Source organism: Hyla sarda, chromosome 1 (genome assembly GCF_029499605.1).
Source record: "Hyla sarda isolate aHylSar1 chromosome 1, aHylSar1.hap1, whole genome shotgun sequence".
Taxonomy (NCBI): domain Eukaryota; kingdom Metazoa; phylum Chordata; class Amphibia; order Anura; family Hylidae; genus Hyla; species Hyla sarda.
In genome coordinates, this window is record NC_079189.1 from 598,343,075 (window position 1) to 598,369,092 (window position 26,018).

Here is a 26,018-nt window from a genome sequence, read left to right on the forward strand (position 1 = left end):
GGAGGAAGGAGAGGGGACCTTCGTGCGGCGTTCTGAATGATCGGATCCCCGCAGCTGCGGGCGATCCGATCGTTCATTTAAATCGCGAACTGCCGCAGATGCCGGGATCTGTATTGATCCCGGCACCTGAGGGGTTAATGGCGGACGCCCGCGAGATCGCGGGCGTCGGCCATTGCCGGCGGGTCCCTGGCTGCGATCAGCAGCCGGGATCAGCCGCGCATGACACGGGCATCGCTCCGATGCCCGCGGTTATGCTTAGGACGTAAATGTACGTCCTGGTGCGTTAAGTACCACAGCACCAGGACGTACATTTACGTCCTGCGTCCTTAAGGGGTTAAAGGGGTACTCGGGTGGAAAACTTTATTTATTTTTTTTTTTTTTTAAATCAACTGGCTCCAGAAAGTTAAAAAGATTTGTAAATTACTTCTATTAAAAAAAAGCTTAATCCTTCCAGTACTTATTAGCTGCTGAATAGAGACAGAGGAAATTCTTCTCTTTTTTTGGAGCACAGTGCTCTCTGCCGACATCACGAGCACAGTGCTCTCTGCCGACATCACGAGCACAGTGCTCTCTGCCGACATCACGAGCACAGTGCTCTCTGCCGACATCACGAGCACAGTGCTCTCTGCCGACATCACGAGCACAGTGCTCTCTGCCGACATCACGAGCACAGTGCTCTCTGCCGACATCACGAGCACAGTGCTCTCTGCCGACATCACGAGCACAGTGCTCTCTGCCGACATCACGAGCACAGTGCTCTCTGCCGACATCACGAGCACAGTGCTCTCTGCCGACATCACGAGCACAGTGCTCTCTGCCGACATCACGAGCACAGTGCTCTCTGCCGACATCACGAGCACAGTGCTCTCTGCCGACATCACGAGCACAGTGCTCTCTGCCGACATCACGAGCACAGTGCTCTCTGCCGACATCACGAGCACAGTGCTCTCTGCCGACATCACGACACCCCTTTAAACAGCTGGAGGGCCCCAGGCTGAAAAGTGGGTGATTACTGACCAAACAGGCCGATTTTGCCGCGTGTATGACCATGGTCACACGGCAGGATTTTGGAGCGGAATAATTCCGCTCGGAAATTCCGTAGCAGCAGAGTCCCAGCGTTTTCAATGGGAGTCTGCTGCGCTGTGCACATAGCGAAATTTCCATAGCGGAAACATCCGCCGCGAGAATTTCCTACACCAGCCTCCACAAAAAGAATTTACATATCAATTTCTTCAGAAAATCTTTAAAAAAAAAATATTAATCCTTCCAGTACTTATTAGCTGCTGAATACTACAGAGGAAATTCTTTTCTTTTTGGAACACAGAGCTCTCTGCTGACATCATGAGCACAGTGCTCTCTGTTGACACCTCTGTCCATTTTAAGAACTGTCCAGAGCAGGAGAAAATCCCCATAGCAAACATATGCTGCTCTGGACAGTTCCTAAAATGGACAGAGATGTCAGCAGAGAGCAATGTGTTCCAAAAAGAAAAGAATTTTCTCTGTAGTATTCAGCAGCTAATAAGTAATGGAAGGATTAAAAGGGGTATTCCAGGAAAAAACTTTTTTTTTTTATATATCAACTGGCTCCAGAAAGTTAAACAGATTTGTAAATTACTTCTATTAAAAAAATCTTAATCCCTTCAATAATTATCAGCTGCTAAGGTTGAGTTGTTTTCTGTCTGGCAACAGTGCTCTCTGCTGACATCTCTGCTTGTCTCGGGAACTGCACAGAGTAGAAGAGGTTTGCTATGGGGATTTGCTTCTAAACTTGGTGGTTCCCGAGACACGTGTCAGAGAGAACTTAAATGGAAAAGAACAACTCAACTTCAGAAGCTCATAAGTACAGAAAGGATGAAGATTTTTTAATAGAAGTAATTTACAAATCTGTTTAACTTTCTGGCACCAGTTGATTAAAAAATTAAAAAAAAAAAACCTTTTCCACCGGAGTAAAGAGGTCCTCTGGCCCTAAGACATCTTATCCCCTATCCAAAGGATAGGGAATAAGATGTCTGATCGCTGGGGACCCCCGCAATCTAGCATGCAGCACCCACCTGTGAGCACTGCAGGAAGCGCTGGAGGCTCCAAGTCTTATGCCTCCCGACCACAGGGACGGAGTATCGTGACGTCCCGTCCCGCCCCCTCAATGCAAGTCTATGGGAGGGGGCGTGACAACAAAGACGTGGTGTGAACGCACCTTTAATGTGCATCATCCGCCCATTATGTCAGATTTTTATGCTCTGATGCAAAACGACAACTCCCAGCATGACCGGACAGCCAGCGGCTGTCCGGGCATGCTGGGAGTTGTAGTTTTGCAACAGCTGGAGGGCCACCATTTGGAGACCACTGATCTAGATGTAAACAATGACAATTCGGGTTGTACGACAGCAGAGATCTTAAAGATGTTGCAAAACTACAACTCCCAGCATGCCAGTCGCTGGCTGTCAGGGCCTGATGGGAGTTGTAGTTTTGCAACAGCTGGATGCTCTAGATGTAAACAATGACAGCAAGCAGAGGTCTTGACAACTGGAATGTATTCTAATTTTTTTTATATATATGTATATATATTATTATTATTTTTTTTTTTTTAAATAAAACTTTAACCTTGCAGGGTGTTCGAATCCTCCCCCCCCCCCCCCCCCTTAGTCAGGTCTATAAGGGAACACACAGTAACAGAACTTCTCCTGTCTAAGTCTGTGAAGCCTTCTGGTGAAGGTTTAGTGGCCCCCCTCAGGCGTTCCCTGCCAGGCCTGTGTTCACCCTCTTATTGTGGGCAGTCGCAGGAAGCGATGGGCCGGTGAGGCTATTTTTTGGAGCCCTTTTGCCAGCCCCCCCGCATCCATTCAATAGCATCGGCACCTGACTAGGTACTCCGCACCGACCAACTCATCAACTTTACATAACCCCGAGGTCAGTTTCGGGTCCCGGTGCTGAAACTGGGACAGGAACCAAATATTCCAGGCATGCACCCACTATACTCCCAGCAAACACACACACAGGCTGATCTATTAACAGCCGCCTTAGACAGCGGTGGAGGATGCGGGCACTGCCTGGCATCACTTTTAAGGGGGGGTGGAGTGGCAGCTAATGACAGCCCAGGGATGCCGCCCCCTCCTTCTGATCAGGAGATGGGGCAGGGACATCTTATTCTGCACCACAAACCACACAGGAAACACAAGGCCGGTCACAGGCTGACAGTGCACGACATGCGAACATGCTGCAAACAACGGCTAAAACTGCAACCGGCGCCATTGGGACAACTCTGCACCGGAACGTGGCAAAGATCTTTCCTGCCCAAGGGTGCGTTCACACGGCCGTCTGTACCCGTTTTTGTTTTTTTATTTATTTATTTTTTTATCCTCGTTTCGGTTCCGTTCTTGCAGGTTGTAAAAAAAAAAAAAATAATAATAATAATAAAATAAAAAACTGTTTAAAAAAAAAAAAAGAAAGAAAAAAATCCCATTTATGCCAATGGTATTTTTTTTTTTTTTACACAATCAGTTTACATCCGTTTGTACCGGGGTTTTTTTTGACGGCAGAAAAAAACGGCACATGCAGCATTTTTTCTTCAGTCAAAAAAAAAAACTGAAGAAAAAGCAAATACGGTAAATTTAACATTGAAGTCTATAGAAAACCGATGAGCCTTTAAGGTCATCCGTTTTTTCATCAGTTTTTACTTCTGAGCATGCTCAGAACCAAAAAAAAATTATTATTATTTTTTTTAATTAACTGAACAATAACGGATCCAAACAGATAACATCCGTTTGTATCAGTTATTGTTTTTTTGGGGGGTTTTTTGACGGGAGAAGAACGGGATGGGTCTAGACGGCCGTGAGAACGCAGCCTAACTATGCACGGTACATAACAATGCCACTAGAGATGAGTGAACTTACAGTAAATTCGATTCGTCACGAACTTCTCGGCTCGGCAGTTGATGACTTATCCTGCGTAAATGAGTTCAGCTTTCAGGAGTTCCGGTGGGCTGAAAAAGGTGGATACAGTCCTAGGAAAGAGTCTCCTAGGAATGTCTCCACCTTTTCCAGCCCATGGGAGCACCGGAAAGCTGAACTAATTTATGCAGGAAAAGTCATCAACTGCCGAGCCGAGAAGTTTGTGACGAATCGAATTTACTGTAAGTTCGCTCATCTCTAAATGCCACCATGGTGTTCGTATGTGTCACCCAGAATACCAGATCCAGCTAGTGCAGCGTTTCCTAACTGGCGTGCCTCCAGCTGTTGCAAAACTACAACTCCCAGCATCCCTGGGCAGCCTTCTGCTGTCTGGGCATGGGTTTAAAACCCATCAAATAGGTCACCCCAGATCAGGGTTTCCCGACCGGCGTGCCTACAGCTGTTGCAGAACTCCCAGCATGCCCTGCAGCAAAATGCTTCAAATGTTTCCCTAGATCAGTGTTACTCTACTGTGCCTCCAGCAGTTGCTAAACTACAACACCCAGCATACATATTTACGTTACGAAAATAAGTGTAAAAAAAAATAATAATAATAAAAAATCCCCTCTAAACAAAAATTTCAATTACCTTATTTAAAAAAAATATTTATATGTATTTATATTTTTATAATAAAATAATTACTTAAAATAATATCGCCAAATGCTGTCTAATTCTTTCAAAGGGGGTTATCCAGGATTAGAAAAACAGCACCACCTCCCTTATTAGGCTGTGTGTGGCATTGCAGTTCAGTTCCATTCAATTGAATGGAGCCAAGTTGTAATGACCCCACATAAACTGAGGACAGGTGTGGCGCTGTTTTTTGAGATAATCCAGTTCTGTTAGGATATGGCAAATGTTTCCCCAACAAGAGCGCCTCCAGCTGTTGCAAAACTACAACTCCCAGCATGCCCGGACAGCCGTTGGCTGTCCGGGCATGCTGGGAATTGTAGTTTTGCAACAGCTGGAGGCACCTTGCTTGGGGGGAACACTGCTGTATGGCAAACAGCGGCAATTCTGGGTGTTGTAATTTTGCAACAGCTGGCGGTACATCGGTTGGGAAACACTGATATAGAACGTCATATTTAAAGGGGTATTCCAGGCAAAAAAAAATTATAAATTTATAAATTGATTATATATATATATATATATATATATATATATTATAATTATATATACACATACATACATATATATATATACATACACACATATATATATATACATATATACACACATATATTATATATAATATATATCTATATATATCTATATCTCAACTGGCTCCGGAAAGTTAAACAGATTTGTAAATTACTCCTATTAAAAAATCTTAATCCTTCCAATAGTTATTAGCTTCTGAAGTTTTCTGTCTAACTGCTCAATGATGATGTCACGTCCCGGGAGCTGTGCATGATGGGAGAATATCCCCATAGGAGCTGCACAGCTCCCGGGATGTGAGTCATCATTGAGCAGTTAGACAGAAAACAGCAACTCAACTTCAGAAGCTAATAACTATTGGAAGGATTAAGATTTTTTAATAGAAGTAATTTAAAAATCTGTTTAACTTTCCGGATCCAGTTGATATATAAAAAAAAAGTTTTTGCCTGGAATACCCCTTTAATGTGTTTTGCTGTTGGGCATTCTGGGAGTTGTTGTGTAACAACAGCTGGAGACGGTAGGAAAACACAGATCTAGGGCGACATGTTAGATGCGTTTGTCTGCAGTGCATGCTGGGAGTTGTAGTTTTGCACTAATCTAGGGCAACATATGCAAGGGGGTTTGGCAGTCCAGGTATGCTGGGTGTTGTAGTTTTGCAACTGCTGGAGGCACAGTAGAGTAACACTGATCTAGGGAAACATTTCAAGCGTTTTTGCTGCAGGGCATGCTGGGAGTTTTGCAACAGCTGTAGGCACGCCGGTTGGGAAACACTGATCTGGGGTGACATATTTGATGGGTTTTAAACCCTCCAAGCTCCAGAGAAGTTGCGGGTGACGGCCCCTGGCGAGGGCCCGGCCAAATTCCTGCTCTATTCATGTATGGATTGTGACTGTAACTCCGTTCTGCTGCGCTGGCTCCCGACAATGAGAAACATTATTTATATCACGGTGGGAGGGGGCAGATCGGACCATATTCCAAAAACCTCTTAACTCCTTCACTGCTGCTGCCCTCTGACACGAAGCACCGGGGGTTAAAGTAGTCCGGTGGAAATTATTTTTTTTTTTTTTATTAATTTTTTTAAATCAACTGGTGACTTGGAGATTTGTAAATTACTTCTATTAAAAAAAATATATATATCTTAATCCTTCCAGTACTTATTAGCTGCTGAATACTGCAGAGGAAGGAAATTATTTTCTTTTCGGAACACAGAGCTCTCTGCTGACATCATGACCACAGTGCTCTCTGCTGACACCTCTGTCCATTTTAAGAACTGCCCAGAGTAGGAGAAAATCCCCATAGCAAACATCAGCTGCTCTGGACAGTTCCTGAAATGGACAGAGATGTCAGCAGAGAGCACTGTGCTCGTGATGTCAGCAGAGAGCTCTGTGTTCCAAAAAGAAAAGAATTTCCTCTGTAGTACTTACCAGCTAATAAGTACTGGAAGGATTAAGATTATTTTTTTTTTAAATAGAAGTAATTTACAAATCTGTTTAACTTTCTGGCACCAGTTGAAAAAAAAAAAAAAAAAAAAAAAAAAAAGGTTTCTACCGGAGTACCCCTTTAACATCACACTGACCACCAGCGAGAACCATCAGATTCTACCCAAGAACAATATCAAAGTACCTCAAAAACACAAAAGATCTTTACAGTTCATTCTATATAAAAACGTGGAGCACATCTGTAGATACTCTGCCTGAATTACATTTATTCTAAGCTAATTCCTGCCATCAGAGCAGTGCATTGTGGGAGCTCAAGTCAGACAGATGTCTGGAGGGGCAGCGTACAAGCAGAATGCTGAGGTTTTCTTTGGTGTGAACAGAGAAGAAAACAAAAAGGACAAATTAAATATAAAAACTATTTTTTAATAAAATAAAAAAAAATGAAAAATAGAAAAGCTAAAATATTAAATGATTAATTATTTTATATTTAAAGGGGTATTCCAGAAAAAAATTATCTTAATATATCAACTGGCTCCAGAAAGTTGAACAGATTTGTAAATTACTTCTATTAAAAATCTTAATCCTTTCAGTACTTATCAGCTGCTGAAGTTGATGGAGTTGTTTTCTGTCTGTCAACAGTGCTCTCTGCTGACATCTCTTGCCTGTCTCGGGAACTGCACAGAGTAGAAGAGGTTTGCTATGGGGATTTGCTTCTACTCTGGACAGTTCCCGAGACAGGTGTCATCAGAGAGAACTTAGAAAAGAACTCAACTTCAGCAGCTCATAAGTACTGAAAGGATTAAGATTTTTAGAAGTAACTTACAAATCTGTTTAACTTTCTGGAGCCAGTTGATTGATTGATAGATATAAATAAAGTTTTTTCCTGAATAACCCCTTTAAATGAAAAAAAATATTTTAAGCAAAAATATTTAAAAAGTGAATGGACATCATGAAGACTTCAAGCGTGGAATGTTGGTCAACAAGTAGCAGCGGTGCTGGAAACACGGCGGGAAATTGACACATTTACTACTTCTCCTACTGCTATATATAAGTACAGGCCAGATCACACTATAGGGTCACCCTATATATAGCAAAAAAACAAAAAGGCACTATAAAGAAAGAACCCAAAAATTATCTGCTCCTCGCCTCTTGACATCTTGGGGGTCGCAAATCTTCCAGGTCATCGATGATCCATTCTACTATACAAGATCCTAGTAATATAATAGAACAGGGCTCGACAAATCCCAGGCACCAGGTCCTGTCACGTGACCGAGAATTTCGTCCTGGCGCCTAGGTTATCATCAGCCCTTTCCATTAACACCTTCCGGACCCATAACATTAGTGCTGGGCGGTAAACCGGTTCATACCGAATACCGGTGTTTTTTTTTTCTCTCTTTACGATATGAATTTTTCACATACCGCAATACCGTTTCCATAGCAACAAACTCCAATGCGTGATGGCGTAGAGAAACGTCCGCCCGCACAGCGTCTCTGGGAAGTGTTGTCAGAGCCGCACTGAACCAACTGTGAGGAGCTGGGAGGGGACTACAACTCCCGGCGGCCACGTGGCTTCTGCGCGGGTGCAGGAAACTCTAGTAGAACTGGGTAGACATGGAGGAGAGTTACCGGGCGGCCTGACCGAGACACACGGGATGTCTGCAGATGGGTACTCTTTCCTTCTGGAGAGAGAGTTCTGGCTTGGCATTAATCCCGATTAGCTTTTTATATTCCGTAACTGGTGCTAAGCTGATACCAGGGAACATCACCTGAGAAGGTGATGTAATGAGCTGATTTGCATATTCCCCTACCCAGAATGCCTGCGGAGTGCTTAGTGGCCCTTGAAATCTCCGTCACACCAGGAGTGGTGAACTCTCCCCGAGTTAAATACTCATCATGTTTAGTTGGTCTAAGGCCCCTCATCTCAGCCAAGCCAGATCACCCTGCTCTGTACTGACGAGGGGCAAGAACCCCGAGACAGCTGTCTGCAGATGGGTACTCTTTCCTTCTGGAGAGAGAGTTCTGGCTTGGCATTAATCCCGATTAGCTTTTTATATTCCGTAACTGGAGCTAAACTGATACCAGGGAACATTGCCTGAGAAGGTGATGTAATGAGCTGATTTGCATATTCCCCTATCTATATACATACACACACTATTATTATTTTTTTATTATAATAAATTATATAATCGAAGGGGTTATCCAGGATTAGAAAAACAGCACCACCTCCCTCCTTAGGCTGTGTGTGGCATTGCAGCTCAATTCCATTCAATTGAATAGAGCCAAGTTGTAATGCCCCCACACAACCTGAGGACAGGTGTGGCGCTGTTTTTTTTAGATGAACCAGCTCTGTTAGGATATGGCAAATGTTGCCCCCCCCAACAAGAGCACCTCCAGCTGTTGCAAAACTACAACTCCCAGCATGCCCGGACAGCCGTTGGCTGTCCGGGCATGCTGGGAGTTGAAGTTTTGCAACAGCTGGAGGCACCTAGCTTAGGGAACACTGCTGTATGGCAATTCCGGTATATATGTAAAGAAAATAAACAGGTCAGACAGCAGGTTTTCCGCCACGTTACAGCAGATCCTGGAAAGTGTCTCAAGGACACTGGAACCTTAAGAAAGGGCGCAACTCCGACTTGAAGCAACAAATAAACCCTACAGGAGGTTATAAGATAGATAGATAGAGATATATATATATATATATATATATATATTATATATATATATATATATATATATATATATATATATCCATATCCATAGATATACAGTATAAAAGTGACCCTAAACATAGCCCACTATAAATAGCGAGGACCCCTGGGGGGGGGGGGGGGTTGAGCGTCAGCCCCGATGAGTTTCTCCCACCATACAATGCTGCCATTATTTGCTTCACTTTCCGGCTCATCCGCTCATCCTATTAATGGCTCACATGTTATTTCTGTCCGGGGTTATTCGGGGGATTAGGGAGAACACCGACTCTCCAGCTGCAGTTTCCTTGGCTACGTTCTGACAAAAACTGCAGAAAGGGGCGAAGCTGCGGGGCGACTTCCTGCATTTGTATCAGGTTTAGTTTCCCTGTCACTAGACCCCCTGCCCTGTGACACCCCCATATAAGGCTCTGCTATACCGGGAACGCTTAAAGGCACAGTCAGCACTAGGGAGGAGCAGATCTGTAGAGCTGTCACCGCCTGTCCCAGCAAACCTGATTAACTATATAGATCAGTGTTCCCAAACCTGCAGTACAGCTACAACTACAACTCCCAGCATGCCCTGAACGTCTCATGCTGTCGGGGCATTTTTGACTTTTAGTTCTTCAACAGCTGGAGAGCCAGGGGTTGGGCATCACAAGGGATCAAACTCAGGCTTTATGGGGTTTAACATCTGCACCCCCCCCCCCCCACAGGAAGGATCACAGACTAATGTCCCTAAAGTGCAATAACAGTTTCTGCATAGTAAAAGTTACTACCACCACTCCCCCCAAAAAAACACTACACCACTACTACCCAACAACCAAGCCACTGCTATCACTGCTGCTCGAAACTACTACCCCCCTCCAACTGACCATCAATACCCTCCACACAAGCTATTACCCCAGCCACTGCACAAAACTACCTCCCCCTCCCCTCAACAAGCCACTACTACCCACTAAACAAGCCATCACTACGTCCCCCAGAACAACCTACCACAATCACCACTACCCCCAAAAAAAATTATTACTACTATCCCCCAAAATACCACCACCACCACTCCCCCCCCCCATATAACACTACTACATTTCACCCCAAGAAACCATTACTACACCCGACAAGCCATTACTCCCTCAAACAAGCAACTACTATCCAACCACAAACCACCACCACCCCTCCCAAGACATACTACTATGTTTCATGTTGCACTTCAACAAACCATTACTACCCCCCAAACAACTATCACCACTCCCCCAAACAAGCTATTACTACCGCTCCTTCAAATGACTACCACCACTCCAATCCTCCCACAAAAATTTTTTTTTTAAAAATCACTACTACAATATAATAATAATAATAATAATAATAATATATACTTCCACTCCCAAAATCTAAAGAACCACTATTACAATAACTGTCAAACCACTACTACTACTACTCCTCCTCCCACAACAACAACTACAACTACTACTGCTGCTACTACTCCTCCCACAACTACAACTACTGCTGCTACTACTCCTCCCACAACTACAACTACTGCTGCTACTACTCCTCCCACAACAACAACTACTGCTGCTACTACTCCTCCCACAACAACAACTACTGCTGCTACTACTCCTCCCACAACAACAACTACTGCTGCAACTACTCCTCCCACAACAACAACAACTACTGCTGCTACTACTCCTCCCACAACAACAACTACTGCTGCTACTACTCCTCCTCCCACAACTACAACTACTGCTGCTACTACTCCCACAACAACAACTACTGCTGCTACTACTCCTCCCACAACTACAACAACTACTGCTGCTGCTGCTACTCCTCCCACTACAACAACTACTACTGCTGCTACTACTCCCACAACAACTACTACTGCTGCTACTACTCCTCCCACAACAACAACTACTGCTGCTACTACTCCTCCCACAACAACTACTGCTGCTACTACTCCTCCCACAACAACAACTACTGCTGCTACTACTCCTCCCACAACAACAACTACTGCTGCTACTACTCCTCCTCCCACAACTACAACTACTACTGCTGCTGCTGCTACTCCTCCCACTACAACAACTACTACTGCTGCTACTACTCCCACAACAACTACTACTGCTGCTACTACTCCTCCCACAACAACAACTACTGCTGCTACTACTCCTCCCACAACAACAACTACTGCTGCTACTACTCCTCCCACAACAACTACTGCTGCTACTACTCCTCCCACAACTACAACTACTGCTGCTACTACTCCCACAACAACAACAACAACTACTGCTGCTACTACTCCTCCCACAACAACAACTACTGCTGCTGCTACTACTCCTCCCACAACTACAACTACTGCTGCTACTACTCCCACAACAACAACAACTACTGCTGCTACTACTCCTCCCACAACAACAACTACTGCTGCTACTACTCCTCCTCCTCCCACAACTACTGCTGCTACTACTCCTCCCACTACAAAAACTACTACTGCTGCTACAACTCCTCCCACAACAACAACTAATGCTGCTACTACTCCTCCCACTACAACAACTACTGCTGCTACTACTCCTCCCACAACTACAACAACTACTGCTGCTACTACTCCTCCTCCTCCCACAACTACTGCTGCTACTACTCCTCCCACAACTACAACAACTACTGCTGCTACTACTCCTCCTCCTCCCACAACTAATGCTGCTACTACTCCTCCCACTACAACAACTACTGCTGCTACTACTCCTCCCACTACAACAACTACTGCTGCTACTACTCCTCCCACTACAACAACTACTGCTGCTACTACTCCTCCCACTACAACAACTACTGCTGCTGCTACTACTCCTCCCACAACTACAACTACTGCTGCTACTACTCCTCCCACAACTACAACTACTGCTGCTACTCCTCCCACAACAACAACAACTACTGCTGCTACTACTCCTCCCACAACAACAACTACTGCTGCTGCTACTACTCCTCCCACAACTACAACTACTGCTGCTACTACTCCCACAACAACAACAACAACTACTGCTGCTACTACTCCTCCCACAACAACAACAACAACAACAACTAATGCTGCTACTACTCCTCCCACAACAACAACTACTGCTGCTGCTACTACTCCTCCTCCCACAACTACAACTACTGCTGCTACTACTCCCACAACAACAACAACTACTGCTGCTACTACTCCTCCCACAACAACTACTGCTGCTACTACTCCTCCTCCTCCTCCCACAACTACTGCTGCTACTACTCCTCCCACTACAACAACTACTACTGCTGCTACAACTCCTCCCACAACAACAACTAATGCTGCTACTACTCCTCCCACTACAACAACTACTGCTGCTACTACTCCTCCCACAACTACAACAACTACTGCTGCTACTACTCCTCCTCCTCCCACAACTACTGCTGCTACTACTCCTCCCACAACTACAACAACTACTGCTGCTACTACTCCTCCTCCTCCTCCTCCTCCTCCCACAACTACTGCTGCTACTACTCCTCCCACTACAACAACTACTGCTGCTACTACTCCTCCCACTACAACAACTACTGCTGCTACTACTCCTCCCACTACAACAACTACTGCTGCTACTACTCCTCCCACTACAACAACAACTACTACTGCTGCTGCTACTCCTCCCACAACTACAACAACTACTGCTGCTGCTACTCCTCCCACAACTACAACAACTACTGCTGCTGCTGCTACTCCTCCCACTACAACAACTACTACTGCTGCTACTACTCCCACAACAACAACTACTGCTGCTACTACTCCTCCCACAACAACTACTGCTGCTACTACTCCTCCCACAACAACAACTACTGCTGCTACTACTCCTCCCACTACAACAACTACTGCTGCTACTACTCCTCCCACTACAACAACTACTGCTGCTACTACTCCTCCCACTACAACAACAACTACTACTGCTGCTGCTACTCCTCCCACAACTACAACAACTACTGCTGCTGCTACTCCTCCCACAACTACAACAACTACTGCTGCTGCTGCTACTCCTCCCACTACAACAACTACTACTGCTGCTACTCCTCCCACAACAACAACTACTGCTGCTACTACTCCTCCCACAACAACAACTACTGCTGCTACTACTACTCCCACAACTACGACTACTACTGCTGCTGCTGCTACTCCTCCCACTACAACAACTACTACTGCTGCTACTACTCCCACAACAACTACTACTGCTGCTACTACTCCTCCCACAACAACAACTACTGCTGCTACTACTCCTCCCACAACAACAACTACTGCTGCTACTACTCCTCCCACAACAACTACTGCTGCTACTACTCCTCCCACAACAACAACTACTGCTGCTACTACTCCTCCTCCTCCTCCTCCTCCCACAACTACTGCTGCTACTACTCCGCCCACTACAACAACTACTGCTGCTACTACTCCTCCCACTACAACAACTACTGCTGCTACTACTCCTCCCACTACAACAACTACTGCTGCTACTACTCCTCCCACTACAACAACTACTGCTGCTACTACTACTCCCACAACAACAACTACTGCCTCTACTACTCCTCCCACAACAACAACTACTACTGCTGCTGCTACTACTCCTTCCACAACAACAACAACAACAACTACTGCTGCTACTACTCCTCCCACAACTACAACTACTGCTGCTACTACTCCCCCCACAACAACAACAACAACTACTACTACTGCTGCTACTACTCCCCCACAACAACAACTACTGCTGCAACTACTCCTCCCACTACAACTACTGCTGCAACTACTCCTCCCACTACAACAACTACTGCTGCTACTACTACTCCTCCCACTACAACTACTGCTGCAGCTACTACTCCTCCCACTGCTACTACAACTACTACTCCTCCGCCCACTACAACTACTGCTGCTACTACTACTACTCCTCCTCCCACTACAACTACTGCTGCAGCTACTCCTCCTCCCACTACAACTACTGCTGCAGCTACTCCTCCTCCCACTACAACTACTGCTGCTGCTACTCCTCCTCCCACTACAACTACTGCTGCTACTACTCCGCCCACTACAACTACTGCTGCTACTACTACTCCTCCTCCTCCTCCTCCCACTACAACAACTACTGCTGCTACTACTACTCCTCCTCCCACTACAACTACTGCTGCAGCTGCTACTCCTCCCACTACAACTATTGCTGCAGCTGCTACTCCTCCCACTACAACTATTGCTGCAGCTGCTACTCCTCCCACTACAACAACTAATGCTGCTGCTACTACTCCTCCCACTACAACAACTAATGCTGCTGCTACTACTCCTCCCACTACAACAACTAATGCTGCTGCTACTACTCCTCCCACTACAACTACTGCTGCTGCTGCTACTACTCCTCCCCCTACAACTACTGCTGCTGCTGCTACTACTCCTCCCACTACTGCTGCTACAACTACTGCTGCTACAACTACTGCTGCTACAACTACTGCTGCTACAACTACTGCTGCTACAACTACTGCTGCTACAACTACTGCTGCTACAACTACTGCTGCTACAACTACTGCTGCTCCTATCCCCACAAACTACTACTGCTGCTGCTGCTACTACTACTACTGCTGCTGCTACTACTACTACTACTACACCCCTGATAAAGAGAATACCATCACAATTTTCCCACTATATTTACAACAGTTAAGCAACACCAACCTCCCATAACAATGTACGCTTACCCTTGCCTTCTGTCACTGACCTAAAACCTACAGATACACTATTTGCGCTATTAAATGGTGGAGCAGGTGACCTTTCCTCCATTCACCGAATACAATTCTAAATGTTCACTAGTGAACCACACGGCCAGTGGTGACGGACCTGCATAGGGGTGTGTGTGTATATACATACATATATATATACACATACATACATACACATATACACTAATGTGTAGCGCAGACCCTGAGGATTGGTGAAATGTTTACCCCCTACAGTTTCCACACATACACCACGGCTGGTGGCTCTGCAGCTGTTAAACTACTACAAATACCAGCATGCCCGACAGCTCCTTTGGTGGTATGATGAGGCTCATAGTGCTGAACGCTGCAGATGAGTACAGGCGACCCTTCTACACAAGGAGTTATAGGGGCAGAAAACAAAAATCCTGTAAATTCCCACATGTCCCAGTCCAGGCGCAGAGATATCCTGTTTATTACACACACGCCCGTCCACCATCTAGATCAGCGTTTCCCAACCAGGATTCCTCCAGCTGTTGCAAAACTACAACCCCCAGCATGCCTGCACAGCCGAAGGCTGTGCAGGCATGCTGGGAGTTGTAGTTTTTGCAACAGCTGGAGGCACCCTGGTTGGGAAACACTGATCTATATACACTGCTATAGACTCTTTTATATACACAGAGTCCTGAGATCTCTGCCCTGGGCCACAACACATGTAAACAAGCTGCACAATTACTACACGGTAATGTGTGCACCGTATGACAGCATTATTTATCATCACTTGCCGATATTGCGGGGTCACGAACGCGCACAAGCAGTCACACTGCATAGCACCATGTGCATTGTATGGCAGCATTATTTAGTATTCTGGCAACACTAACCCCTAACAAGCTTCATCTTTCACCCAGATACACTACACTGCAGTGTTATTTAGCACCATGCTGCAGTATTTTAGTATCACTGATCTTACGTGTGCATTGTATGGCAGAATAAAACCAACATATGTTCGTATTCCGGCATTTCTGACTTCCACAAACATCTCACGTGAGGCACTACATGGCACTATGTGCACTACATGGCAACATTCTAGCATCATCTTACACGCACATACACTACAAAGCGGAATCATTTAGCACCATACGGCAGTATGTTAGTATCACTGGCCTTCTATAAGCCGTGTATGGCGTGCAGACATACATATGTGCACTATGGGGGAGATTTATCAAAACCTGTCCAGAGGAAAAGTTGCCGAGTTGCCCATAGCAACCAATCAGATCCCTACTTTCATTTTCAAAGAGGCCTGTGAAAAATAAAAGAAGCGATCTGATTGGTTGCTATGGGCAACTCAACTTTTCCTCTGGACAGGTTTTGATACATATGTGCACTATGGGGGAGATTTATCAAAACTTGTCCAGAGGAAAAGTTGAGTTGCCCATAGCAACCAATCAGATCGCTTCTTTCACTTTTCACAGGCTCTCTTTGAAAATGAAAGAAGCGATCTGATTGGTTGCTATGGGCAACGGCACCACTCTTCCTCCACACTAGTTTTGATAACTCTCCCCCTATGTACACTATATAGCAGCATTATTTGGCACAGTATGATGGTATATGTGACCGCCAAACATATCATCTTACATTCAGATAAGCTACATAGCAGCATTAAATAGCAACACACGGCAGTATTTTAGCATCCGTGGCCCTTCTAAGGCTGCGTTCACACGGCCGTCTAGACCCGTCCCGTTCTTCTCCCGTAAAAAATAAAAAACGGACAATAGCGGATGCAAACGGATGTTATCCATTTAGATCCGTTATTGTTCAGTTAATAAAAAATATAAAAATGTATATATATATATATTTATATATACAGTGGTCCCTCAACATACGATGGTAATTCGTTCCAAACGACCCATCGTTTGTCGAATCCATCGTATGTTGAGGGATTCGGGCAAAGTATAGGAAGCTGTACTCACTGGTCTCCTGCCCTCCTCTGTCTTCTCCTGCCCTCCTCTGTCTTCTCCTGCCCTCCTCTGTCTTCCGCAAGGCCTTACTGGGCCTGTGTAGCGACGTCATTACGCCGCTGCGTACACCATTCCTATTGAACGACGTGCACAGCAGCGTATTGACTTCATCGGTGAGGGCCGAGAAGACACCGGAAGACCAGCACTGGACCCGGAGGGCACCCCGGAGCATCATGGAGGGGTAAGTAATACTCACCGCACCACACGGGGAACATTAAGCTGCTATCCAGCAGCAGCTTAAGCATTTTGCGCTGCCGGATAGCACTTAATGCGATTGCCACGACATAAAAAAAAGCATCGTATGTTGATTTGATCATATGTCGGGGGGGGGGGTGTCACTGTATATACATACGGGTGTATTTTTTTTTTTCTGAGCATGCTCAGAAGTAAAAACGGAAACGGTTTGAACGCACGCAAACGGATGACATTAAAGGCTCAGTTTTCCATAGACTTCCATGTTAAATTTACTGTATCTTTTTTTTCCCGTTTTTTTGACGGGAGAAAAAAAAATACTGCACGTGCCGTTTTTTCTGCTGTAAAAAAAAAAAAACGGAAATGAGCGCAGACGGGTGCAAACGGATGTAAACTGATTGTAAAAAAAAATCCCATTGACATGAATGGAATTATTTTTTTTTTTTTTAAACCATTTTTAAAGGGGTACTGGAAAACTTTTTTTTTTCTTCTTATTTTAATCAACTGGTGACAAAGTTAAACAGATTAAAAAAATCTTAGTCCTTCCAGTACTTATCAGCTGCCATATGCTCCACAGGAATTCTTTTCTTTTTGAATTTCCTTTCTGTCTTACACAGTGCTCTCTGCTGACACCTCTGTCCATTTTAGGAACTGTTCAGAGTAGTTTACCTGGCTGATTGTATCTTAGAGACTTATTTCTAAACCTGATATATTACTCTCACCTCCACCCCTATTACTATTACATGATATTTAGAGATGAGCGAACTTACAGTAAATGCGATTCGTCACGAACTTCTCGGCTCAGCAGTTGATTACTTTTCCCTGCATAAATTAGTTCAGCTTTCAGGTGCTCCCGTGGGCTGGAAAAGGTGGTTACAGTCCTTTTTTTTTGGACGGGGCACAGCGGGTCCAGTAGGCCCTATCATAGTCAATGGGGTCCGTCGGGCACCGCTGTTTTTCAGCGGGAGCAAAAGAAGGCGCAAGTAGTATTTTTTTTTCTCCTGGCAGCCATGACGGCTGTCACACCACCAAATGACAACGATAGTGTGAATGGTGCCTTTATTTAGCACTGCAGTGTTGCATTATTTTAGTATCACTGATCTTACATGTGCATTGTATGGCAGCATAAGGGTGCGTTCACACTGCAGAATCTCCACTCGCTGAATCCCGTGAGCTGAGTACCGGCTGGCGGCCGCCGCCGGGGATACTATGGCGCTAGGGCCGCGGGGCACTGACGGCTATGCAGTGCTCGCGGAACCCGCGCAAAGAATGAACGCGTTCGCTCTTTGCGCGGAACAATTTCAGCGGCGGAAATTTTCCACCGCTGAAATGCCGCAGCGTGAACGGGTCTCGCGGAGACGCATTCACGCTAATGTTAAGTTCACACCGCGGAATACTGTTCCGAACGTTGAAGCCGGGAGCTCTTGACGTCATGCCCCCTCAATGCAAGTCTATGGGAGGGGGCGTGACGCTGTCACGCCCCCTCCCATAGACTTGCATTGAGGGGGCGGGGCTATGACGTCACGAGCTCCCGGCGCTGGCTCCAGCATTCCAAACACTGAGCAGCGGAGTACCCCTTTAAACATGTTAGTATTCTGGCATTACTGACTCCCACAAGTATCTTCCATGTAGACAATACGTGACAATTCATGCACTGTATAGCGGCATTAGTTGGCATCGTATGGTGGCATTCTAGCCTCTCCTGCAACCTCCACAAGCGTTATCTTACGTGGAAATACACTATATAGCAGCATACGGCAGTATTTTAGCATCAGCGGCCTTCCTAAGGGCATCTTGCATGCAGACACTACAGCTATATAACAGCATTATTTGGCTCCGGATGGTGGCATTCTAGCATCAGTGACCTCCAAAAGCATCATCCTACATTCAGATACACTACATCACAGTGTTATTGAGCACCATACAGCAGTATTTTAGTATTACTGGCCTTCCATAAGGCTTGTCTTACATGCAGACACTACATGGCACTATGTAAACTATATAGCAGCATTATTTGCCACGGTATGGTGGCATTATAGCATCAGTCACGCGGTTTCACTGCATAGCAGTGTTATTTAGCACCATGCGGCAGTATTTTAGTATCACTAAACAGACACCACATGGCACTATATTGCAGCATTGTCACTGTATGGTGGCATTCTAGCATATATGACCTCCACAAGCATCATCTTACATGCAGATACTCTACATAGCAGTGTTATTTAGCACCATGCGGCAGTATTTTAGTATCCCTAAACAGACACCACATGGCACTATATAGCAGCATTATCACTGTATGGTGGCATTCTAGCATATGACCTCCACAAGCCTCATTTTACATGCAGATACTCTACATAGCAGTGTTATTTAGCACCATGTGGCAGTATTAGTATCACTAAACAGACACCACATGGCACTATATAGCAGCATTGTCACTGTATGGTGGCATTCTAGCATATATGACCTCCACAATACATACTCTACATAGCAGTGTTATTTTGCACCATATGGCAGTAGTTTATTATCATTGGCCTTGGTAAGCGGCATCTTACATGCAAACACTACCCGGTACTCTATAGCAGCAATATTTGGCACCGTATGGTGGCACTCTAGTCTCTTCTGTGACCTCCACAAGCAGAGACTTACGCGCGACACTATTTATCACCATACGGCGGTATTTTAACATCCTAAGTGGTGTCTTACATGCAGGCACTACTAGATGCACTTTATGGCAGCATTGTTTGGCACCAGATGGTGGTATTCTAAGCATGAATGACCCCCATTAGGTAACATCTTACCTTTAGACCCCCTGCACCGCCAGCCTCAGGTACCGTCTGCAGGAGGGCACCCCAGACAGAGGCGCATTGTAAAGACAGTCCGGGCAGCTGACAGGAAGAGACCGTCTATGACCCTTATGTTTGCTCAGCACAGTTGCACATAAAAAATAAAAAAAAATAAAAAAAAAACTTCTCTCTATTAACTCCTTCACGCCCGGCTGTACGCAACAAACCTGAGACTCATGCAGACACAGATCTACTCCCGTGGGAGGCGAAACAAAGGAATTAATTCAAAAGCCTTAAACAGTCGGCATGAATCGAGCAGCCCAGCGAAATGCCAACGTACATCTGTGCCCGGCCTGCCAGCAGCATCTGTCGTCCCCGGCCTTGGGACCCGCTGGCATTTGCATAATTAATGAACGCACCATCTAGGAGGGCAGGATCCCTACAGACACAATTCCCAGCCCCGCTGAAACACTGAAACAGAACTGCAGAGGTGTCTACGGAGCGTAGACACATCTGCAGTTCTGTTTCAGTGTTTCAGCAGCTGTGCCACTTAAAGGGCTACTCCGGTGGGAAGATTTATATTTTATTTTTATAAATCAACTGACGCCAGAAAGTTAAACAGATTTTTAAATTACTTCTTTAAAAAAAATTCTTAATCCTTCCAGTACTTATTAGCGGCAGTATACTACAGAGGAAGTTCTTTTTTTTTTGAATTTCTTTTCTGTCTGACACCTCTGTCCATGTTAGGGACTGTACAGAGTAGGAGCAAATCCCCATAGCAAACCTATCCTGCTCTGGACAGTTCCTAAAATGGACAGAGGTGTCAGGAGAGAGCACTGTGGTTGTGAAGAGAAAAATAAAAAATAAAGAAATCCCAAAAGAAAAAAAAGAACTTCCTCTGTAGTATACAGCCCCTAATAAGTACTGGAAGGATTTGGAATTTTTAATAGAAGTAATTTACAAATCTGGCACCAGTTTGAAAAAAAAAAAAAAAAAAGTTTCCCACCAGAGTACCCCTTTAACTAGTGGAACTAAATGCACAGGACACCACATGTGACCGGCCATGTAGCTGACCAGTGATTGACGGCCCCGCAGCAGCCTGGTATAGTGCAGTTGTCCCTCTCTTTACAGCACCTGCAGACCACCCAGAGCAGTGTTTCCCACCTCGTGCAAAACTACAACTCCCAGCATGCCCGGACAGCCAAAGGCTGTCCGGGCATGATGGGAGTTGTAGTTTTGCCACAGCTGGAGGCACACTGGCTGGGAAACACAACGCAAACAATCACTCTTGCTGTTGCAGGGCAGAGATCCTTTTGCTCCCATCCTTGCCCACGTTGAAACAATTGTATCCAGTGTAGAATCTTTGGACCGATACATTGTTGCAGACACAGAACTGCTGCAGTATCACCAGCCTCTGGGTGTAAACTGGAACGTTCCCCTTCCTTGACAGCAAGCAGAGATCTTGGCCATAGTGAGGAGGTGAAACTACTACAAAAAGTGGCAAAGTCTTTCGATGTAGCGGAATTACCTGAAAACTTATGTTCTAACATTACAACAAGCAGCCTGGAGATCAGCGAGAAACTCAGCTCTGCTACATCTGTACATGATACTGCAAGGGAGTAGTAGGGATCCCTCACCATGAACAAATTATATATTCCTCCTACTGTATGCTGATAGTATATACACCATGCCAAATTATATTATTAAAGAACATATCTCCTATATACTGTATACAGCCCCTAGTGACATCTCCTGTATATACAGATCACAGTATATATGCACAGCCCCTAGTGACCTCTCCTGTATATATACACAGCACCTAGTGACCTCTCCTGTATATACAGATCACAGTATATATACAGCACCTAGTGACCTCTCCTATATATACAGATCACAGTGTATATACAGCACCTAGTGACCTCTCCTGTATATACAGATCACAGTATATACACAGCACCTAGTGACCTCTCCTATATACAGATCACAGTGTATATATAGCCCCTAGTGACCTCTCCTGTATATACAGATCACAGTATATACACAGCCCCTAGTGACCTCTCCTATATATACAGATCACAGTATATATACACAGCACCTAGTGACCTCTCCTGTATATACAGATCACAGTATATATATACAGCCCCTAGTGACCTCTCCTGTATATACAGATCACAGTATATATACAGCACCTAGTGACCTCTCCTATATATACAGATCACAGTATATATACAGCACCTAGTGACCTCTCCTATATATACAGATCACAGTATATATACAGCACCTAGTGACCTCTCCTGTATATACAGATCACAGTATATATACACAACACCTAGTGACCTCTCCTGTATATACAGATCACAGTATATATACAGCACCTAGTGACCTCTCCTGTATATACAGCACCTAGTGACCTCTCCTGTATATACAGATCAGTGTATATACAGCACCTAGTGACCTCTACTATATACAGATCACAGTGTATATACAGCCCTAGTGACCTCTCCTGTATATACAGATCACAGTATATATACAGCCCTAGTGACCTCTACTATATACAGATCACAGTGTATATACAGCACCTAGTGACCTCTCCTGTATATACAGATCACAGTGTATATACAGCACCTAGTGACCTCTCCTGTATATACAGATCACAGTGTATATACAGCCCCTAGTGACCTCTCCTATATACAGATCACAGTATATATACAGCACCTAGTGACCTCTCCTATATACAGATCACAGTATATATACAGCACCTAGTGACCTCTCCTGTATATACAGATCACAGTGTATATATACAGCACCTAGTGACCTCTCCTGTATATACAGATCACAGTGTATATATACAGCCCCTAATGACCTCTCCTGTATATACAGATCACAGTGTATATATACAGCCCCTAGTGACCTCTCCTGTATATACAGATCACAGTATATATATACAGCCCCTAGTGATATCTCCCGTATATACAGATCACAGTATATATACAGCCCTAGTGACCTCTCCTATATACAGATCACAGTGTATATACAGCACCTAGTGACCTCTCCTATATACAGATCACAGTATATATACAGCACCTAGTGACCTCTCCTGTATATACAGATCACAGTGTATATATACAGCCCCTAGTGACCTCTCCTGTATATACAGATCACAGTGTATATATACAGCCCCTAGTGACATCTCCTGTATATACAGATCACAGTATATATACAGCCCTAGTGACCTCTCCTATATACAGATCACAGTGTATATACAGCACCTAGTGACCTCTCCTATATACAGATCACAGTATATACACAGCCCTAGTGACCTCTCCTATATACAGATCAGTGTATATACAGCACCTAGTGACATCTCCTGTATATACAGATCACAGTATATATACAGCACCTAGTGACATCTCCTGTATATACAGATCACAGTATATATACAGCCCCTAGTGACATCTCCTGTATATACAGATCACAGTGTATATACAGCACCTAGTGACATCTCCTGTATATACAGATCACAGTATATATACAGCACCTAGTGACATCTCCTGTATATACAGATCACAGTGTATATACAGCACCAAGTGACATTTAATGTATACAGATAAGTCTATACACTATATACACATTTACAGCACCTAGTGACCTCTCTTGTATACAGAACATATTCTAAACAACAAATAAAACAGTAACCAACCCTCCGCTGTGTCAGCAGGATGCAATCTCTCCATTCACTGACAGGCAGCAGAGGACTGAGGATCAGATACAAAGTTGCAAAAGCATTTTTTTAAAATTAAAAACGGTTCTAACGGCCTTGAGGCTCCGCGCATTCCTATGGACAAACATGCTGGGTGTTGTGGTTCCTCAGCAGGCGCACTCTATGCTGGGTGTTGTGGTTCCTCAGCAGGCGCACTCTATGCTGGGTGTTGTGGTTCCTCAGCAGGCGCACTCTATGCTGGGTGTTGTGGTTCCTCAGCAGGCGCACTCTATGCTGGGTGTTGTGGTTCCTCAGCAGGCGCACTCTATGCTGGGTGTTGCGGTTCCTCAGCAGGCGCACTCTATGCTGGGTGTTGCGGTTCCTCAGCAGGCGCACTCTATGCTGGGTGTTGCGGTTCCTCAGCAGGCGCACTCTATGCTGGGTGTTGCGGTTCCTCAGCAGGCGCACTCTATGCTGGGTGTTGTGGTTCCTCAGCAGGCGCACTCTATGCTGGGTGTTGCGGTTCCTCAGCAGGCGCACTCTATGCTGGGTGTTGCGGTTCCTCAGCAGGCGCACTCTATGCTGGGTGTTGTGGTTCCTCAGCAGGCGCACTCTATGCTGGGTGTTGCGGTTCCTCAGCAGGCGCACTCTATGCTGGGTGTTGCGGTTCCTCAGCAGGCGCACTCTATGCTGGGTGTTGTGGTTCCTCAGCAGGCGCACTCTATGCTGGGTGTTGTGGTTCCTCAGCAGGCGCACTCTATGCTGGGTGTTGTGGTTCCTCAGCAGGTGCACTCTATGCTGGGTGTTGTGGTTCCTCAGCAGGCGCACTCTATGCTGGGTGTTGCGGTTCCTCAGCAGGCGCACTCTATGCTGGGTGTTGCGGTTCCTCAGCAGGCGCACTCTATGCTGGGTGTTGTGGTTCCTCAGCAGGCGCACTCTATGCTGGGTGTTGCGGTTCCTCAGCAGGCGCACTCTATGCTGGGTGTTGCGGTTCCTCAGCAGGCGCACTCTATGCTGGGTGTTGCGGTTCCTCAGCAGGCGCACTCTATGGACAGACATGCTGGGTATTGTAGTCCCTCGGCAGCGCACTGTATGCTGGATGTTGTAGTTCCACGCTATGGACAGGCATGCTGGATGTTGTAGTTCCTCGGCAGGCGCACTCCCCCCCGGCCCCCCACGTACCCGGCGCTGATACTCCCGAGCTCCTCGGCCTCGTTGCTCCCGGTGCCGGGCTCCGTCTCCCCGCTGCCCCCTGCTCCGGGCTCCGTCTCTCCTACTCTCTTATCCAGGTCCACACTCCGCACTTTGCGCAGCTGTTTCCGCCTCCAGTCCGCCGTTGCCGACGCCCTGCCGGACTCCCCGGCCCCGGTTTCCACTTCACCGACTTGTTGCAGCTGCTGCCGCCCCGTCTCCGGACTGCCGGGAGCTGCAACGCCGCCCGGGGCTGCGCTGAAACCGGACGACGAGCTCCGACTCCCCGCCGCAGCCGCCATCTTCCTGGGGCCAGGTTTACATTCGTGTGTACGGACCAGCCCAGGCGGAGGGGGCGTGGCCGAGAATCCAAAAGAGGAAGGGGGCGGGGGCATGTGCTTTACGGAATCTACGTAACCTGAGATCGGCCAGGTACGCAAATGGCGTAATTGTATCACGGCTAAGGTATATACCTAGCCGGTACGTGAATACCGGGCCGTCACTTTATCACCCGAGTAAAAAACCCCAGTGTGTCAGGAGCGGATAACCCGTTCACCTGTATATCAGGGGGGTGTTACGCAATTCACGCACGTATTGCCCCGTGGTGGTGGGAGGGGGGGGGGGTGGAGTTTCTTACGCAAACGCCGTAGTGTACAGGTGGAGAGTTTACGTAGTATGCGTAGCGGTGAGTGGGCGTGCGCAGTGTTTGCTCTGCCGCCCACGAGGCGGACGTGAGGGTCGGGCACGTATTTCAAACCGTCAGTCAGTTAGTTACCTGCCGCTCGGCTCTGCTACATGTGAGAGTAGCGGTGCCCTGCCTGTCACTACAGCTTATTGCAGTAAAACCTGTATGTGTGTGTTTATTGTGTTCATAGTGATTGATTTCTAATAAAGTTATTTTTAATAAAAAAAAACACATTAGAAATGAAAGTACTGTACACTACGTGTGTGTTAATGATGATTAATTGACAATAAAGTTATTTTGAATACAAAAAAAAGGAAAATGAGAAATTGCGCAAATTATCAGATACGGAAGAATATTTGTATCACTTTATTGCTTGCCTTGTGCAGTGTTGTTGTTGCCCAAGCAGGGGTGCCTCCAGCTGTTGCAAAACTACAACTCCCAGTATGCCCGGACAGCCTACGGCTGTCCGGGCATTCTGGGAGTTGTAGTTTTACAACAGTTAGAGGCCC

General features: G+C 45.8%; 1 protein-coding gene across 4 annotated transcripts in view; it reads right to left on the reverse strand.

Moving 5' to 3' along the window:
- MAP3K1 (mitogen-activated protein kinase kinase kinase 1) overlaps positions 1–25,395 on the reverse strand; it is a 96,068-nt gene extending 70,673 nt beyond the window's left edge. The window contains exon 1 of one of the 4 annotated variants that reach the window (XM_056547465.1): positions 24,816–25,395. In XM_056547465.1, coding sequence (XP_056403440.1) covers positions 24,816–25,219 — 404 coding nt within the window. In that variant the 5' untranslated portion in view covers positions 25,220–25,395. Of the gene's footprint in view, positions 1–19,948; positions 20,082–20,160; positions 20,376–24,815 lie in introns of those variants that run through there. The other 3 variants (XM_056547454.1, XM_056547472.1, XM_056547481.1) reach the window with 3 other exon arrangements.
- Positions 25,396–26,018: the final 623 nt, after the last annotated feature.